At 37.2% G+C, this 19,921-nt stretch overlaps 1 protein-coding gene across 1 annotated transcript in view; it reads left to right on the top strand.

The window, feature by feature from the left end:
- The window catches only part of TMTC2 (transmembrane O-mannosyltransferase targeting cadherins 2), a 238,870-nt gene that overhangs the window by 134,327 nt on the left and 84,622 nt on the right, over positions 1-19,921 (top strand). Inside the window, exon 3 of the mRNA XM_005480653.3 lies at positions 7,337-8,165. Within this exon, the coding sequence (XP_005480710.2) occupies positions 7,337-8,165 (829 nt within the window). The remainder of the gene's footprint in view (positions 1-7,336; positions 8,166-19,921) is intronic.

Genomic DNA, 19,921 nt, shown 5'->3' with positions numbered 1-19,921 from the left:
CTTATAGTTTTTCCCTATTTTCCTGTAGTTTAGGTAATAAAATGTTCTTTATGTTTAAGCTGGAGCCTGTTTTGCTTATTCCTGGTCACATCTCACAGCAGACACCAGGGTGAGGGCATTTTCATGGGGGCACTGGCTCTGTGCCAGGCTCAAACCATGACAAGCTGTTACACCTAGAGAGGTTGTTCTGTCAAACCTAAACTTGTTGTTTATCCCATGCGCAGAAGCTGGTTATTGATGACGTTCTTCTAGTCGGAGGTAAAGTTGCTTAGTCATTGCTAGAGGCTTAATCTGGAATTTAATGACATTTTGGTCATAAAATCCATTGGTCAGTATGTGTCTATTTACATTCTAACAGTGTGTGTTTTCCTCCCACTGCATATTAAACCCCTTCATAGGCTTTAGTTTTTCTTTATTGCCCTCTTATTAATTTAGAAAACAGGAAATGTGCCATTACAATTTTTTTGTGTTAGGTTGGTAGGATTGCAGTCTGTGCTCTTTGAAGCCTGCCAGCTCTTTGCTTCTTTTTTCATAAGGAGGGCAGAACATTGTATAGAAAAGGAGAAGAAACGGTTAAGAAGAAAAACTGCATATCTATCTATTCTAATAAGCAGAGCTTTAGTAAATTGTATTGTCAGGTCAGATTTACTTAATGTGATGAAGGAGATATAAATTATATCATGAGCCTTCGCTGTTGCTACTCATTTTCATGTGTATTTGTTACTCAAGAGGATAGAGACTCAAGCTTTTGTTTTCCCAGGTACAGCTTTTGTGTTTCCAGTGAGACTGGGGCAGGGCTTCCTTTCTCCTTGGGGCTCTGCAGGCCTCCTGATCCATTTGCTCAGGTGTTGTGCTGAATTGTGCTCCCCACCTCAGCTGTTCCACTCATCTATTAGACTGACCTGCTTCCTTGTAGTCTGTGTGGCAGTAGGAAACTGATTCCATTTTACACAGCTGGAATCTTCCTTTGGTTCCCTTTGTACTTAAACAAATTACTCTGTTGTGTTGCTCTATCCAGTTCCTCCTTTTATTTCTGAAAGATCTGTGTTGGAACCGGATCCTTTTAGGATTTATTAGTATTGAGAAGAGTGGACGGATTACTTCATGTGTCGTGGAGGATGTGCTTTCATTTGTAGCCTCAGTACAAGTACAGTGTTTACCTTTCTAGCAGAGGTTTAATAGAGTTGTTTGTGATCTTTGATGATCCCTTATGCTTCTCTGAAGATGAGCCAGTTACTTGCTCCACTTCTCTTACTTGTGTACCTTTAAGCAAACAGTGTTGCCCCTGCCATTTATACAAGTTTGTTTTTCCTAACATTTCTCTGTTATTTCAAAATAATTTTGAACATACTTGTGTGTTCAGTGAGCTCTCAGTGTTTTGTCCAGTCTGGAAAGTGCAGCACTCTTCCCTCGCTGTAAAACCTCTGAGTGAGACAGTACTTGTTAAAGGAAATGCAGGTGTGATGACCAGCTGCCTACCTGTGCAGTGGTAACAATGGTGCTGGACAGCATCCCTGAGAAATCTGGCAGTCCAGGAATGTCTCTTGGTCCCAATGGCTTTCTAATCTCCTGCGTAAAGTTCTTGCTGCTGCAGATAGATGGAATAACTCTGGGTAGACATCCATAGCATCACCATTGTTACACAGCATTTAGTTATGTGGACTTAAAGAAAGCCTTTCCTCATGCTGATCATGAAAACTGATTTATCAAACTGCTGTATATTCATACTGTAATTGGCCAAATATAAACTTTCTAACACGGGTTTGAGTATTACAAAGCAGGCATACTTTATTGCAGTGCTGGGAATTTGGAGGATCCTTCCACTGATCAACATTTCCTGATAGTTGGGTAAACAGAATTCTTGTCATACACACTAATCATTAGCTGTCTCCACTTACTTGATACATATGTATTACATTATTTATTTTGTCACAGCCCTTATCAGAAGTCCTTTTATGGTTCTTTGGGGTCTTCTTTAGTGGTCTTCAGTGCCCAGTGTCCTATTCTGGTGGCTTTTCCTTGAGCCCCACTTTTAAGTGTGATATCATTGTTTTGCTTTCTCAGCCTTGCAGAGTTGAGCTGGTGTCCTGCTTAGGTTTTGCATGACTTCTGTTTGCCTAAGTTACATCTTTTATCTACTTCTCCAAGGCTTTGTTGTTGTGTTCTCCTATCTGTATCAAGTCCTTCTGCTCTTGTACTATCTCCAGTCATTCATGCAGATTCTGATCTTAATGCAGCCTATCTTTTCCCCTGTAATCCTTATAACTATTTTTCAATGGAGAGGCTAGAGTCTTTGTGGGTTTGGATTTTTTTTTTTTTTTGGTTTTGGTACTTAAAAATTCATATTAAAGAATGAAGGATTTTAGAGTGAGACTTTGGCAATTTTAAATGCCAGTATTTATAACTCTAATTAATGTAAGGCAAGTCAGTAGTAATAATGACTGTTTAACTTGTGCTACAGGCTAATTACAATAAAACTATGTACAGATAATCTTTAGCTGTTTTGTGAATGCACTTCCTTGTTGGAGGAAAATTGTGTGGGGTCTTAACACTAGAATTAAATGTCATTAAATATGCACAGTTGATCCCAATATTGGAAAAGCTGTTGACAGAGTTCCAGCTCTGAGGTAAAACACACCTTCAGGTCAGTTGTTGCATCACCAGTGAATATGAGTAAACCTCATTTAGTGGGTCATGCAAGCAGGAATTAACAGGGCAGGTGGTCAGGCAGCGTTAAAGCCACTTCCATCTCAGTACTGTGACCCAGCAGGAGTTGTAGCAAATAGCTTCATTCCTGGTGGGGAGAGGTTTTTGGATTGTAGTTTTGCTCCAACTTGGCAGATCTGTTATCCAGGAACCTCTACCTATGGTGGGAAGATGATGCTGTAAGTCCAGTGATCTGGCAGCATTTTAGTACTTTTGGAAGTCCCAGTTTTCAAGCCAACATATATTTAAGGAACTCTAATTTGGAAAAGAAATTCCTGTGAGTAATCCTTGATGACACATCTTCTTTCATCACTGTATCTCCTGAGTTCTAAGAATAACATTTTCTGTGCGATGATTTTGATTTCTGGACTGTCTCAATCATGTGCCATATTTAATGCTGTTTGTGAAATGGACAGTGTGAGGTTAAAAGAACAGTGTCTTTTGAAAATGCTTTGGATACCACTTAGGTGATGACTGAGTTTTGGCAGTGGCTGCCCAATTAAGAAATCTGCTGCAGTGCCTTATTTAAGGGCAATATAATGAAGTGAGGAATTAGGGTTTAATGCAAGGGAAATGTGCAATGTGGGTGGGTCATGCAGATGGATTTTGGTAGGGTGATGAATAAGGTTTCTACGGTCAGAAAGACTAAAATTGCAGTGGTGGTACTTGCCTGTTAGCAGGCAGGAGATGTGTTAAATCTGATCTAAATCAGTGCTCCTTTTGTTCCTCAGATGAAAATGGCTACTTATGAAAGGTTAGAGGATTTATGGGGGTGTCAAAACATATGGCAGATGGGCTGGATTAGGACTCATGAGTATAGTAATCCAAATCCTTTCTGCCAAGCATTACAGAGGATCTCTTCTGCTCCTGGACTGCACTGAATGTACACAATCAGATCAGAGTAGCACAGGCTGTCAGGAGGCTCAGAAGAGTTACTAGTGAAAGTGCTTGTCTGAGCAGAGTTAATTTTGAAAGCATTTCCTTTGCAGGCAAAAATCTACTGGGGTATTATTTAATTTTAATAAATTGCTGGAATGATTTTCTTCCAAAGCCTTAAAGAAAGTAAAGCAAAAATATGTGCTAAACCTTTCTCATTATCTGTTACTATATTAGCACAGATGGATAAAAGCTGTGCAAAAATCATGAATGTTGAGAGAGGAAAAAAAAGGAGAATGAATTTGTCTTTCCCTTCTAGGTCAGTGCTGTCTGTGAGATTGAAAAACTGAAAACTAAAAAAAATAACAGAGAAAGGAAAAAGGGATCATACTTTTAAATATTGTGACAGATGTTTAAGTGTTAGGGACAGATTTTTCTTGCCTCTAGACTAAGCCTCCTCTGAAATCTGAAAATCCACAATGGTATGTCAGTGTTATACAGGTTATTGCTAACTGTACTTAACTTGTAGGTAATTTTAAAAGGTTGTAAAGCTACTGACTATTGAAAAGATCCATGTGTGAAATCTGGGGAAGAATGCAAACCACTTTTGTCTGAGGCAGCAACAGGAAATTTGCACTTCACTCCTGATGTCAATTAACTGAGTTTGAGAATCTACCAGAGCTCAGTCTCCACTTGGCCAGTGCCTTACAGCATGATGAATAATGATGATTATGTTGGGGTGCTAAACCTGCTCAGATATCTCTGAGCTCTATGAGTGAGTGCTTAGATATTTCATTTGAAAATCATGTAAAATGGTTAAAAAATAGTAAAAAAAAGTTTTGCTACAGCATGACACATATCTTGTATGTGGATAATCTGTGTTCTTTGTAAAACCTACAAGCGTGAGGATCCAGATATTACAGAGCTAAAGTGTAAAGCTTAAAAGAGAGGCTGCAAATAGTTACTCCAGCAGGGAAGATTGATTAGCTCCGAACCTACAGATTGTTAACATTTTTGGGATAGAAGCAAGAGGCAAACTTCTAGTTGTTAGTATTTGGTTAACATAGGAGGAAGACCTGAAAATTTTAGTAGGTTTCACTATTATCCATGAGAAATAGCATATTTGCACTCACGTGGTTTTATGAGAGAACTTTGTAATGTGAACTTTCTTGGCATTTAATTGAAAAGTTCAATGGTTAGGACTTCAGAAAAGTGAGATTTCCTTCCAGTTGTTAAGTAAGTATTAACAAAATAACAAAGTGGCCTAATCAGTCTATGGAAGCTCACTTTTCATCTGTTAATCAAGTTTCACTTCCTTAATATTTGGGATATCTTAGTCTTTCAAGTGGTACATAGCCTTGCAGAAAAGACTATTTCTAAGTCAAAGAACAAAAAATACCATCTTTCACTTTCCAGCTTCTTTCTGTTTTAGCAGCCTCCTCATAAGAGATTCGTAAGAACGATGTTTGAGAGAGCAAATAGGTCATGCTTAACATTTGAGAGTTGTTTTATGTGTATGTTTGAAGGAAATGAGTTTGAAAATTATTGAGCCACAACGGTGGACAGAAAAAAAATTCATGTAGAAAACTATGATGAGAATGAAAGGACAAGTTAAACCTGGGATATGAGATTTTACTGTGAGGACATACATGCAAATCCATGAAATCTGAATAATCTTTTTATTCCAAATGTAAACTTAGTTGAGAGTTTCAGTGATAACAGTGATAACAGCTTTATATTACACAGCTTTGTAACATTATAAACATTTAAATAGTTTTGGCAGGCATGGATGAAACCGTATGTGAAGTGAGTTGTAAGGTATTACCCAGCTTAAAAATAAAAGTAAGTTGTTCTAACAGGCTTTCCAGGGAATGTAGTTATCATGATGTGTAGATGAGGGTTTTGGCTGATATATTACCAAAACATTGTGGATTATCCAGAATGTAAAAAAGCTAGTAAATCAAACTGGTATTAATATGGCAAATTAAATCTGGACACAGGCTTTACTTTGTGTATAAAAAGTGCCAGCATTTTTTACATGCTCACAATCCAAGTGCATGAATGTTCCTGTTATAAATTTGTTTGTTCCCTACTAATGCCTCCATTAAATTCCGTAATGTAGCATAACTGAATTAATGAATCTAACTGATGTTTAATATTTTAAACTTCACAAGGAGGAACTCTGTAGAAATGTGAAAATGTATAAATTTCTTCCTGATACATTATAAGATAAACTATAAATTATCATTACTGGAATGTGTCTTCTTAGGAAAATATCAGTAAACTGTAGAAAACTATTAGTAATTGACCTAAAATGAAGCAATGCAATCATGTGTAATTTATGATATCAAGGGTTGATCCCACCCACAAAGAAGAAAAATTAATTGTTTTGTAGAAATAAGATAAAGCATTCTACTGTTAGGTTCTGCTTCTGAATAACTAAGTAAACATTGAATAATCATCCCGCAAATGTGTAGTGTGAGATGGAAAAATCAAACCTAATTAAATGAAAAATTATTCCCAAATATTCTTTCTAATAATGGGGAAAAGATAATCAAAGCACTTAATCTGTAGCTATTTGGCAAATAGGTTTTTTTTTCGTTCCTTACAAAAGGAATCTAAGGAATTGAAATATAAAAACCCCATATATTTTAGCTTTTACATAGAGAGAGAGTAATGTAAACCAGCTTTCATTTAGTGTGCCCATGTAATCGAGAGTAGAGCTTACCCAAGAAGCAGCTTCTGCTGGAAAATGTTCTGCTGTTCCATAAATAAGTGCAGATCCTTCAAGTTGCTAGCATGATGACATTGGTAGGTGGAGTGAGCTGTGTGCTTCCCATAATTTTATTTAGATACATATAAAGATGTGAAAAGTTTTGGACTGTTTATTATGGTGTGCTTGAGGAAAAAACCCCAGTGTGTTTTTTGGCTCTGAGATCACAGAATCGTTAGAGTTGGAAAGGACCTCTGGAGACTGTCCAGCTCAAATCCCCCTGCCAAGGCAGGGTCACCTAGAGCAGGCTGTCCAGGAACAAATCCAGGTGGGTTTTGAATGTCTCCTGAGAACAAGAATGCACAACATCCCTGGGCATCCTGTTCCAGTGCTCTGCCACTCTCAATGTAAAGAAGCCCTTCCTCATGTGGAGGTGTAACTTTTTGTGTCTTATAGAAAATGAAGTGGGACTTTGGAGTAGGTAGAGCTGAAGGCTCCAAGTTAATAGGTAGGAGCTAGCAGACCTAAATATGGAATCTGCACCTGTTTTCCTCTCTTGCTTTCTTGGAAATTTTAATTGGTTCTCTAGTGAAATGCCTCGGGGAGAGACTTTGATTGAAGAAAATAGATCTGGAACATCCTTCAGACTTTAAATCTAGCTAAGGCAAACTCGTGTTTTGGTCACAGCCAGAAGATTATGTAGGAACTAATGTAAGATTCCATAAACTCCTCTAGAATAAGAGTTTCAAAAGCACTGTACAACTAAATCTTAAGCAAGGACTGACAGCCCTGAAATATCTGAAGGCTTGCATTCTGTGATGCATTCTTGATTGAGCTTAAGTGAAAGAGTAATTTCCTTTAGTCTGTAGTCAACAATGTACCCCAACATGGCGCGATCCAAATGTCAGAGATGGAGATCTATTGTGTTTGTTTCAAATTATTGAAAAAGAGTTCTATCAGATATTTTCTTGGTTCTTTGTTGTGTATAATTTACACAAATAAATACCTAGTGTTGATTTATGCTTTTTCTTTTTCTTTCAGAGAAAGAATTTGACCCTGTTCTTCAGCATTGGCTTATTGACCTCCTGGGGAACTGCACTGCTGGGTGTTCGCTTGTACTGGATGGGCAACAGGCCCCCAAGTTTTTCTAACTCTGACAATCCAGCAGCTGACTCAGACAGTTTCCTCACACGTACCCTGACCTTCTTTTACTTGCCGACCAAGAACCTCTGGCTGTTGCTGTGCCCAGATACCCTCAGCTTTGACTGGTCTATGGATGCTGTGCCTCTTCTAAAAGCAGTCAGTGACTGGAGGAATCTACACACTGTGGCCTTCTATGCAGGACTCCTCCTCCTTGCCTACTTTAGCTTGAAGGGCTCCAGCAATGAGAGAGAATTCAATGGGAAAACTGTAATGAATGGCAAGCAAAATGCTAATGGGCATAGCTGTCACCCAGAGATGGAGTACAAGACACTGGAGGTGAAGTCAAGCTTTGCATCAAAAGAAGAGAATGGCCTAAAAAAGCATGAAATTCTGAAACTGCAGCTTCCTTCAACTGAGAACATTGTCATTCTGTCTCTCTCTTTGTTAATAGTGCCCTTCGTTCCTGCCACAAACCTGTTTTTCTATGTTGGCTTTGTAATAGCAGAGCGTGTGCTGTATGTTCCTAGTATGGGCTTCTGCCTGCTGGTTACAGTAGGTGTCAGGGCCCTTTATGTCAAAGCCCAAAAGCGCTTTCTGAAGAACTTGGTTTTTTGTTCCACTGCTGCATTAATTGTTTTCTATGGACTCAAGACTGTTGTCAGGAATGGGGACTGGCAGAATGAGGAGATGCTGTATAGGTCAGGGATAAAAGTAAACCCTGCTAAAGGTAATTTTTGCTCTTTATGGTGAATGTTTTACTTATTCCTGTCTGTCTTTGCCTTTGAATTGTCTGATTTTACTAGCAACATCTAAAGAGAGTATTTTAGGAAATATCATTTCAAGTTGCAGTGGTATGTACATTAGTAAAAGATGGGGAAAAGCAGGAATGTGTTTTGATTAGGTGTTACAGGTTTGGCATTGACATGGAGAAAAGGAGACCCTAAGGTAAGGGGATACTTTCTTTTTCAGTGGTATTAGTTCTGTGTTTTGAAATTAAAGATGCACTATTAGTATTATAGAGCCCACCCTGGTGTTTTTCCATTTGGAATTTGGTATATAGCAAGCTAATGAGCATTTTTTGTGAGTTTACCAAATGTTCTGTTTTCTCTGAATAGAAAATATGAGAAGTAGTAAAGGACAGTATCAGGGAAGTGCTGTTCCTTTATTTCATCTGATGCAAATAATGTCAATTCTACATAATAAAAATGAGGAAATGAAGTCAGGTGTAATGCAGCCTAGGAAATTACTGTAGTTCCCCTTGCCTACGAGTACTGTAAAGAGTTATTGTCAAATACTTATGCCTTCCTGCTCATGTGTAAATATCAGCTATTTGTAACATTGCCCAGCCACGTCTCAAAGGTTATATCTATGCTGTAATGGGATGTGACCACAGCTAGTGTAAACATACCCAAACAGGCAGTAAACCTGCCAGTTTAGGTATCAGCAACAATGTTTAGCTGCAGCTCTGTGGTTTCAGACATGTATGGCAGATCCAGCTTGGATCCTGAACTCCATGCTGCCTGGCTGTACTGCTCTTGGCACAAATGCAAGTTTATATGAGAATGGTCAAAATATCACCTGTGAGTGCAATGTAGATATTGACTAAGCCTTCCTTATTCACAGTTCATCAGAAGTGAGAAGGGATTAGTTGATTGCTTTGCCTGTCTGTGAAAGAAAAATTTGACAGCGCTTGAGTACTTGAGTTTTTTCAGTGCTCTGCTCAGAAACCCCTTATGTGATGTGAAGTCATCTGCTGATAGAGTTGTGCATTTTGATTAGACAGCTGTATCATGCCTTTGTCTAAAAGCTGTGATAGTAAGAGGCAAATGCAGGTGGTTACTGTGAGCTGATGGAGAGTGAAAAAGTAGATTTGGCAGATAAAATGCCCAGCAAAGCAGCATTTTAGTAGTTTGTCAGTCTGATTTTGTAACTCTTCTTCATATACTTTCTCACCCTAGGAAAATTACTGAACATGTTGCTGCAGTAAGTGAGTTTTTTAAATTGTGAACAAGCACATCCCATTTGTTTTGCTTTATTTTAGAAACTAGCACAGGAGAGCAAGAAATGAAGTAACTGAACAGTGAGCCAGCATACCAGAGTGATTATATGAAGCTCTGAGAGGTACAAGTTTAGTGACAGTAAAAACTTGTATTAAAACACTGGAATTCCTTGGAAAGAAAAGTGTGTATGCACTTGGTTAGTTAATGCATGTTCAATTTTTGTCCTTGGTGGAGATGCCCAGACATTATTATTTGTCTGCTTGCAATGAGGCAGATTTTGTGATCAAAAAAAAACCCAACATGCTTCTTTTTGCCCAATAGTAGGATTGGCTGCAGCATTGTCTGGAAATTCGACTACTGGGTATTATGCTCCCAGGAGACAAGATGAGCTGTTTTCATCTACACATCTCAGTATGCACAGGCTCGTGTGTACATGATTGTCTGGTTTCTTGCCATATAAGCTGACATTAAGTGTCTTGTAAGATGTGTAAAGCAAAGACAGTATGTCAAGCAGTGATATAGACATGACTGAGCTGACTTAAATAAATCTGCTTAAAATATCCTGTTAAACTTCTGCTGAATATTTACAAGCCCACATACATTGCAACAAGGCTGGGTATACGACACCCCTAACTAATGTGACCTGTCACCCAACTTTATTCATTATTGTAAATATTTCTAAAATTATCCTTGGCTTTGACTATGCTAATTTTATTTTCTGTTTCTCATATAGTCAGGCAAGCCTGACTGGACTAGACTGGCTGCCAATCCTGCCAAAGCATTAGGAGATCAACAATTCAAACTACTCTTCACTAATTAAATGAGGTTGACATAGGAAAAACAATTTATTTTTTGTTTGCCTCTTTTTTCTAGTTTTATGAATTCTAGTGATAAATAGGCTATTCAGAGAGTGGGACAATGAGCTGCTCAGTCAAACAGTAGAGTGGAGAAGTGTTTTCCTTATTTTTAGGCTACTAAGAAGAAGCTGTCACTCCTCATTTCTCTGCTTTCCTCAGCTTGTAGCAAGTTTCTCCTCAATAGTATTTTCTTACTTCTGAAAATTGTGGAGTAGCCAAATAATTTTCCCTGATAGTTCTGCTTTTTCTCTCATCTCCTGCAAAGAGCTTCTTCTCAACAAGAGCTGCTTCTGTCGTAATCTAAAAAGCAACGAGGCATCCCTCGAAAAACTCACAATGTGGAAACTGATAAAGAAATAGGAATCTGTGAAGACCAGCATTACTAAAACAAAAAGATGAGTGTTTTGTTCCAGATCCATCTGTTTTCTGGTCTAGCAGGCTGAATGCCACTGATGGCTGACTGCTGTGCAACACTGAGCCGATGTGCTGTAGTCGTAAGGGCATTTGTTGAGGCAGGCTTTTAACATGGGTGCATTTGTGTACTAATGTGGCTGAACTGCTTTGGAAATGCAGCTGTCTCTTGTGGTGGTTTATTACCAGGTCCTCTGTGTTGTGATATGTGTAAGATTATAATCTTATCTGCTGCTGTGGGACTTGGAGGCAAGCATATTCAACAGCGTCTCCATCTTCAATCCTCAGGGAAGAAATGGGTGATAATCACCTCACTGGTACTTTCTTCTGGTCCCTTCGGGGGTACCTTGCAGGCAGTGCAGGCAGAGTCGTGTTCTGCCGCAGGTGAGAAAGCCTCTCCTCCTGCAGGCAGCCACAGCCTTTCTGCAGTTTACATTTCTCCAGGCTGTTTTTGTCAATCACTGACAATGTGGGAAAAATACTCAAAAGCATGAGCATGGATTATCTCTTAAAAAACCCTGAAATTGCACCGTGGGAGAGTTAAGTGAGAATAAGGTGGTGAAGCTGCCTCCAAATTACCCTGTGTGTGCCAGCTTTGCTGGCTGCCTCCCTGTGTGGCAGGCAGCAGCCATCCCTTGGCTGAGGGAGTCCTTGTGAGGACTTGGGGTGCCTTAGCTGCATCTTTACTGGTCTTTATTCTGCTGTTCTGTTATGACTAGTATTTCAAATAACTTTAAAGTGATCCAAGAAGTACCTTGTTACAGTTTGTCAGCACTTGAGGGAGAAATATGCAAGACTGACTAATTTAGTTTATGGATTCTGAAGTGGGTGTGTGCATGTTTTGACCATAGGGAGGGAAAGACACAAGTGTTTCTCTGTTCTGCCTTCAACTTAATGAGCAGCCCAAGTGATATAAAGCAATTCTCATTATCTGAAAGTTCTTTTATAGCAAAGGAAGCCTCCCAAAGTGTAAAAACAAATAAAAAATTTAAAAGTGGGTGGTAGCTGTCACGTCTTTTTCAGTTAGACTGAGGGTCATTCTGTGGTGATGATTATCTTGTGTTTAATATAAAATTGCAATGGCACACAAAATAATTGTGCTTATTATGTCTCATTAACTCTAGTTTTCCCTGTGGTACCAAAAATAATCTTCAAAAAGGATAATCTTCCTCTCGGCCTTGCAGTCCACGTCTGAACATGGAAGATCATTATAATATATTTCCTATACCTGGACATATATTGATTAAAGAAGTAGAAATTAGAGAGGCTTAAACTGCTAGACTGCCACAGAGGTATTAGTTGCTTGGTCATATTTACTGATGAAATTTTAGTCTCCTGGTACCATTACATTTGCAAGTAGAGTTTAAGGCTCCTTCCAGGAAAGAGTTGACCTGCCATAAAGAGCAGATGCTTAACTAAAACTTCACCTCAGTTCAGTGAGAAAAAATGGTTACTATATTTTGTGCTAAGCTAGGTAGAGAAATTGTATTTCCCACAAACAAAAAAGATGCAATAAAATATTATTTTCCATTACTATTATTGTTTTTAATCACTACTGGTGACTGGAAACCAAAGGACATGAAATATTTTAAGGTACAGCATTCTTCAGATACGCTCATTATTAAAAGCTTACGTTGTGCTGACAACTCTAATACCTAATACTCTCCTCTAATACCTTCAGAGCTTTCAATAGCTATTGCTGTGACATTCAGCTTGCTGTTCACTACACATTCTTTGTACCTCCTAAGTATAGCAGTGTGTGTCCTAATAAATATCACATTGGGCATTTAAAAATAGTTTGAGCATTTGGAATTTCCCTTTCAGTGTTTTGTTGTGTATATTCAAATTTTTTATATATAGCTTGTTAGTAAAACTCCAACCAGTTTTTAGCCCAACAGCCCAAAATATTGCTCTGTACAGTAGTTATTTCTTTTTCCTTAGGCTCATTTAATGTCAATAATAAAATAAGCAGTGTGATTAATATAATATTGCACTGAATAGAAAATGAGGGTTTGGGGAAAAAAGGCTTGAGAGAGAAGGTGATTTCAGTGAACAGATTGCCATATAAAACATCAGACTTTAAACATTTAAGACCTGCTGATAAGTACACTTAAAAGTTTTGTGTATTATCACTGTTAAGAAATACCAGTGATATGAGCATACCATCTGGAGTTAGGTATTCATGAATTAGTTTTGCTAATTAAATCTTCTTTAGTCTTTGAACTAACCACTTTAATCTCAATTTTTTCTCTCTGGAATGGAGCTCATATTACCTATTACCATAAGACTAGAATTTTTTTTTTTTTTTTGATGGTTCATGGTTGTTTTAAAAACTCTCTGTATTTATAGCAGTATAATATCCTTCCTAAGCCAATATATATCAGAATATATAGTCATTATGGTAATTCTTGATATTCTTTTTAGTTAATGTTTTTAGAAATGGTCAGAGAAACATAATAACAAGTAATCATCCATTTTCCCAATATCTTTGCCAGAACTTTCTGATACTTAAGGCCTTTTTGACTAAATCTTGCATGGCTATTTTCCTTTACTTTATAATAATTTTCAGCTTTAATGACTTTTTAAAGAAGAAATTACTTTAAGGTATATCATTTTTCAATAGTGTAAAATGTTCCCAGCCACCAGTAAGAACCTTTGTAACAGCTACTGTATGGCATATACAATGATCCTATTTGGGTAACAAAATCATAGGTTAGAATTGCACATTAAAAGTATCATTTATGATATATAATGTTATATGGCTATATAAGTCTGTTATACAGGAATTATGCAGGATATACTGTGGTAAGTCTGGGGACTCTGTTCATAACAAAAACATCAGAATTTGAAGGATAAATGTCCTACAGGATTTTTCAAAGTTCTTAAAATAAAATGGAAACACGTTTTTATCTGCAACTCTTAAAAGCTTGTTTTGGTTTAGGAATACTGCTCCCCAAATCAGTGTCCCCACCCAGACTCTCCCAAATGCTTTCTCCATCTTGCAGGTGATAGGAGAATAACCTTAGGGTCTGGCTATGCCTGCCAGGGTAGCTGGGACTACAGGTACCACCTTGCCTGGCTCCTGTAAAAATAACTCTGTTCTGGTCAGAACTAGGACACAGCTTTAAAAGAGTTAGCTCAAATGAAACACATAGAATTGTTTGAAAGTTAAATAAAAAGCCTACTCCCTGGAAACAGTTTGGGGCTCTCTAAATAGATGGTTGTGCTGCTCTGGATGATGAAATAGTGTAGAAGGAATGGGCATTTGTAAGTTGTTTGGGAAACAGCCATAGTTACTTAGGGCATTTGAGCATGCCACAGGCAACCCTCCCCCAGCAAAATAGTCTGGTTATGCCAAATATGGTGGAGAGCTGAAGGAGGGTGGTTTACAGTTCAATTCAAACTCTGAATTTACTCTGCAGTGACAGTGTTCTCTCTTCCAGTTCTTTAGTAGTGCTGTAATTTCCTCTGAAACCCAAGTCAGTGTGGGATGTGCTTCTCCTTCAGCAGGATATGAGAATGCCTGATAGTCTTCCTTTATATATATATGTGTAGAGGTCTGGAAACAAGGATTTGTTGTTTTCCGCTTGGAGTATAGTGCAACAGCATCTCTAATCTGTGAATCTTAAAGTGTAGGGGGATAGGAAAAAAAGTATTATTAACTAATAGCTAGGCTTTTTTAAAGAAACAAACATGAGACATTGAGACATGGGCCAATCCGACTGTTACCTCTTCCCCTGTTGTCACTATAGGACACGAAAGAACACAAGCACACACCGCTGTTCTCAAGGTGAGGAAAAAGGGAAGTCTATTTTCTGACTCCAGCATTTATAGTTTTCCAAAAGTGACAGTGGATTGGAGGGTGGCGGTGACACCTATCCAATGACACTGGTCAAACTAACAGTCTATCAACTCTCTCCTCCTCCATAAAAGAATGCAAAACAATGACTTATTTACAGAAAGTGTGTGAGAAAGTTCACTACAAGAATGTCAACATCAGAAGTCTTAGAAAATCTTTAAAAAGTAGGGTGACACCCTTTCTTCTCCAAGATGCTCTGCAAAGTCTCATCTGGGCTAAAAACTACAGTGTGGGGGGAAAAAAACCAAACAGGTTCAGTCAAGGAGGAATCAGCTTTGGCAAGATGAATTTTTGTAGCATATCCAGCAATATGGCTTTTTTTTTTTTTTTTTGGTCAGAAAATGATAGATTTTATTTTCCAGTTTGATTAAAAGAGAGACCTTTGGTGCATATTTGTGCATTCTGCAGAATTAGCCTGAGGTTTTTTTTCAGAGAAAGAGTTACTTCTAATTAGAGGAAAATAAGATTATCTGGATTGGTTCTCAAGAGAGCATGTTTATTTAAGTGCATTAGATAATAATCCAATTGTTTCATTATTTTATCTTCTTTTCAAAATTTGACAACTTGGAGAAATTCCTCCTTATTTAAAATTTTTGTCGTGAGTTACATGTCATCATTTTCCTACCTGTCATGGATTTTGTATCAGTACGTATTTAGGTCCACTTACATTAGTTTGATATGGACAGTGCAGTAATCTACATATATGCCTTTTTATACCACATGTGGTAGGGTAAAGTCCTAGTGTAGATAGAGAAATACAAGTATTTTAAGATTTCAAATACCCCTACTTTGTAATGGGAGGTTTTATTACTTAAGCCTGAACTATCATTATTGCCAATCCTCATGCATCCAAAAAGTAAATGATGGCTGATGCCATTACAGTGTGCACAAGAGGCTTGCATATAGTTTTAAATTGCGAGAAGATCATGAAATAGAATGACGGAATTCTCTATGCCATTTTCTTCTCTATCCTTAAATGCTCTAGCTGATGGAACTTTTCTTTGAGGTCTTAAAATACAGAAGGTATTTTGAATATGGACCAATAAAGATGGTAGTTAATAGTTGTAGTGTCTTTAATTAGTTTCACTGATAAATGAAGGAGGTAATTTTATGACCTACCTTCCTTCCTGCCACCAATATTTCCTTACCAATGGGGATATGTATTGGCTGGCAAAGCCTCACAGGCTCTTGTCTTGCTTTTCTAAGTGATTTAAAGCAAAACAAACAAAACCAGACAACTTGGAGTGTTACGAAAAGCCTGCTACCTGGATGTGAAGTAATTTGCATTTCCCAAGTCTGACATATGTCATTTGAGCACATGTGAAGATTCCCTTGGTTTGACAAACCCAAATGCTCCTTTTCTTTCTGCCATGGCTCCTCTGGGATGTTCCCGGGACCCTGTGCTCAATGTTTCCCTTTTCTGGAAGGAAGCCAACAATGATCCATCTACTCATAGCTTGGAGGACCAGGGCTGACATTTCAGTGCATCCTGCCATTGCTGCAAGAGGCTGGGGTGCAGTTGATCACTTGGGACATAAGTGATAATTTTGAATGTATCATAGCTAATTTTTTTTAAAGCCTACTGTTAAGGAGGTTACATAATTTGACAAATTTAGTACATGATCCCCTCTTTGCCTGAGTCACTCTGAAGCTTTGAAGAGTTCCTCAGGGTTCATCCTGAGATGACTGGGCTGCACAGACACGTCCTCTTGTTCCACTTGTATTTTTCTGCTCCTTTCATTTTCTTGCATGATTTATATATCCATTGCCTCAATTAAATACAGTTCCTCATACAATGAGAGTTTCAGATCAACACTGTTCACAGCTCTGTTCCTGAACATTGTGAAGTTAAATGGAATGGGAGCTTTGTGGCAGTAATGTCTTATGATGTTCACACTCTTGCAATGCACACTTAGCTAACAAAGCTGTGCAAAGGCAAGATTGGGCTCTGCTGTGAACAGAACAGTGATTAGATCAGATGTAAAAGGTACTGTGGTCATCCTTTTCTCATTGTTCTCCCTAACTTGGATCAGTTTAGTTGTCTGATTTATACCATACTCTTCACAAAAAATCATTTTAGCATGTGAGAGGCTGTGACAAATTTGATTGGCTGTAGGGTGGTAGGTAATGGTGAAGCCAAAGAACAGCAGCAGCTGCTTGGTCTCATCTATCAGGTTCACTGAGCTGTCAGAATCACTCTGCCATCCTTTGAGGAGGAAGAGTTAATTTCTGTAACATGGAGGATGAAGGGGGTGTATCAGAGTAGAACAGGCCGTGAGTCCACATTCCTTTGCATCGGGGTTTCAGAACTGAGAAACAAGACCGAGGCTCTGCCTGCCAAGTGTGGGTTGGTTAGTGCCCATGCTGACATGTTGCGGGATAGCTTTCAAAGCAGTGCATAATTTTCAATTCTGTTTTTCTTTCACCTGCTGTCATTACAAAACCCCTGCAATTGATCAACAGATGAACTGTTGAGCAAATGCTATAAATAACAACCCTGATAAATCGAAGAATATGTAAAAGTTAAGAGGTGATAGAGCTCTAACGCAGTCTGTCTCAACATTGCCACATACCCATCGATATAAAAAAAATCAATGTGCAAAGTAGATTAAATGCATAAATTATGGTTATGTAGAAACCATTAGCCCTTTAGGAAACAAAAAATTAGGCAATTTTGTGGTTAAGTTAGCAAGAGGAAGTAACTTGATCAAAATGTTCTATTAATGAGTGAAGTTTTTAGAGGAATATTATTGCAAATTATATGCATGAATTTATTACATATTTTGAAAAAAATTCATTATTCCTTTGGAATAACAGGAAAAATATAAATATCTTATACAAACTGTAGTACAGAAGTCAAGCAAAAACTGTCCCACTGAAAGCAGCAACATGTAGCATTTAGCTGAATTTTTCCATTCTCAAACCACCTAATAAACATGGTCTTGTTGATCTTCTTGCTGTCTTTGTGAGTGGTAGTGGTTCTGTTTTGTTTTAGATGTTGAACTCTTTTCATTACATTTTTATGAGTCTGCAATTGAACTTTCAGAGGTTTTCTTGGGGAAGCCTGTCATTTCTCTGTTGGTGAAACTGTTTCCCTCTTGAAGAAAAAAGTGAAGGCTTTTCTTTTTGGACCAACATTGCTTCATCCTTCAACACTACTGAAGAAAAAAAATTGAGATTCTAATTGTCATTCACTTCTTTTTCATAAACAAGTCAGTAGAAATGTGGAAGGATTTTAAACAGAGGGAATGCAAACTTAAACTGTTGTTTCTAATTTCCCAAGCTAAAGAATCATAAATAAGACACAAATATCTCTAAAGCTGAATAGAGGTTTTCTTGGCTTGATATGCTTTTTTCTGTGAGCTGAAGGTTCTAGTTTAGAACTGCTGACAAGCTGATTAAAAATTACTGAGCTGTTCCCTAAATACTTCAGTTTTTTTTCAAATAGTTTATTTTACTCAAATAATAATCTAGTTCATGCTCCTTAATGCATTCAACAATTTGTGGAATAACTTGCGTGAGTAAGTTTGATGGGATAAGGTGAGAACAGTATTAGCAAACCTCAGCAATTTCATGTGCATAGTGAATGTCACATATTAATTTTTTTAAGTCTTGCATTTTTTTCCATTTCCTTTCAAGTATGTTTTCATAATACACAAGGAAAGGCAGAATTTTCCTTTCTTTGCTATGATATTTTAAAATGTTTACCAGGATGTATTTGAGTGATTTATTAGGCAATTGTAGTTGGATTTTTTCCTATTCATGTTTTCAGCAGAAGTGTTTGAATAACAGATATATTAATAGAATGGCAGTTTACAAATAGTTCAGTAGTTTACAGTATTACCTAATTTTTCATGGATTATATAGGGGTGCCAGGTGGTAATCAGAATTTAATACTTTGGGCTTTGTTAATGATTTGTGATATTAATTTTTTTAAATTTAAAGCAAACTTCTGAATCAGGAAATCAACATGCATGCTTTTAACCCATCTGACTGCTCTTCTAGGACACTTTGTTGCTTCATTATCTTTACTGAATAACAGCATGATCTTTAGCTCAGTAGAAAGGGAATGTTTTATTTTAATGAAGATGTTTGTAGATGTTAATTTCCATTTCTCACTTGTTTTCATAGTTCTGTTGAAAGCTGAAAGTTTACTAGTTTTCTTTAGAAAATGTGCTACTTAAATCCAGGCAGATTAGATTAGACAACGTTGTCCTTGTTTTGCTGTTGGTCTTGCACTCTTACGGCATGAAAGTGCTTGGAGAAAGTTCAATATACCAGCTGGGTATTTTTCATTCTTGTTAAATCTTAATTGTCACTTTCACTGAGATAGCTGAGAAGTTAAGCATGTTAAACATGAAACTAACATATTTTTATATTAATTTTCATTTTGAAAGCAATTGAATGCCTGAGAACTTGAGCTACTCTCACTGTAAGGTGGCGTAAATGCAATCTTTAAAGTTTAATAGAGGTCTAGTTTGATATGGCCAAAATTATAACACTTAAGCAACTATTTATTTTCCTACTTAGTGCTGCGTAATTTCTTCTGCTCTTAAAAAAAACCAAAAACCACAACCCCAAACAACAAACAGAAGAACAAAATCCCTTTAAAAAGTTTAATTTTCCTGCAAAGACATGTAAATAAGAGAGGAGTTCTTAAGCATTAGGAGATTCTTCAGTTTATACTTGACTAATGATAAAAGGGATTAAATGGATTTAATTTTTAATATTGGGTATGATCTATGGAAAATTAAGCAATTAAGTAAAATTTGAATGGACTGACTCTTTTGTAGAAAGTTACATTTGTTCCGATGCTAGGATGGAATATTATTTCTTAAAGACCTGGGTCTATTTCGGTCTCATTTTCTGTGGACAGGGAATTAAGCAGCAGGAAAAAAGGAAATATTGCAAAGCTCTTTCATTCACAGCTTCCTTTTTCTCTTATGCTCAATAGGGTCTTGAATATGGCAAAGTGTAAATTTTGAATTAAAGATTAAAATGCGACATATATATGTATGCCTTAGTATTTTCTGAATGTTAAATGTTGCCTTTTGCAACTTAGCTAATGTAGATATTATGTGAAAAATATTTATAAAGAATAATTGGAATAAACATCTATTCTAAATTCCAGGATTACTGACCTAGTTTCTTTTTCTTTTAAGAATATTTATTTTTCTTTTCTTACTATGTACAAATGGAAAATAGTTGAGTGCTAGAATTTAGTTGGAATAATAGGGTGGGCTTTTAACAGGAATGTAGATTCATTTAGATATAGCCTTGCTTCTGTTTCTGAATGTGCCTGGAGTTGAAATAGTGCTATTACAGTTTTGAATAAAAAGTTTTAAGATATGGAAGC

Source organism: Zonotrichia albicollis, chromosome 4, assembly GCF_047830755.1.
Source record: "Zonotrichia albicollis isolate bZonAlb1 chromosome 4, bZonAlb1.hap1, whole genome shotgun sequence".
Classification (NCBI taxonomy): Eukaryota; Metazoa; Chordata; class Aves; order Passeriformes; family Passerellidae; genus Zonotrichia; species Zonotrichia albicollis.
The sequence above is the reverse complement of the archived record's forward strand: the minus strand, read 5'-3'. Positions and strand labels throughout refer to the sequence as shown.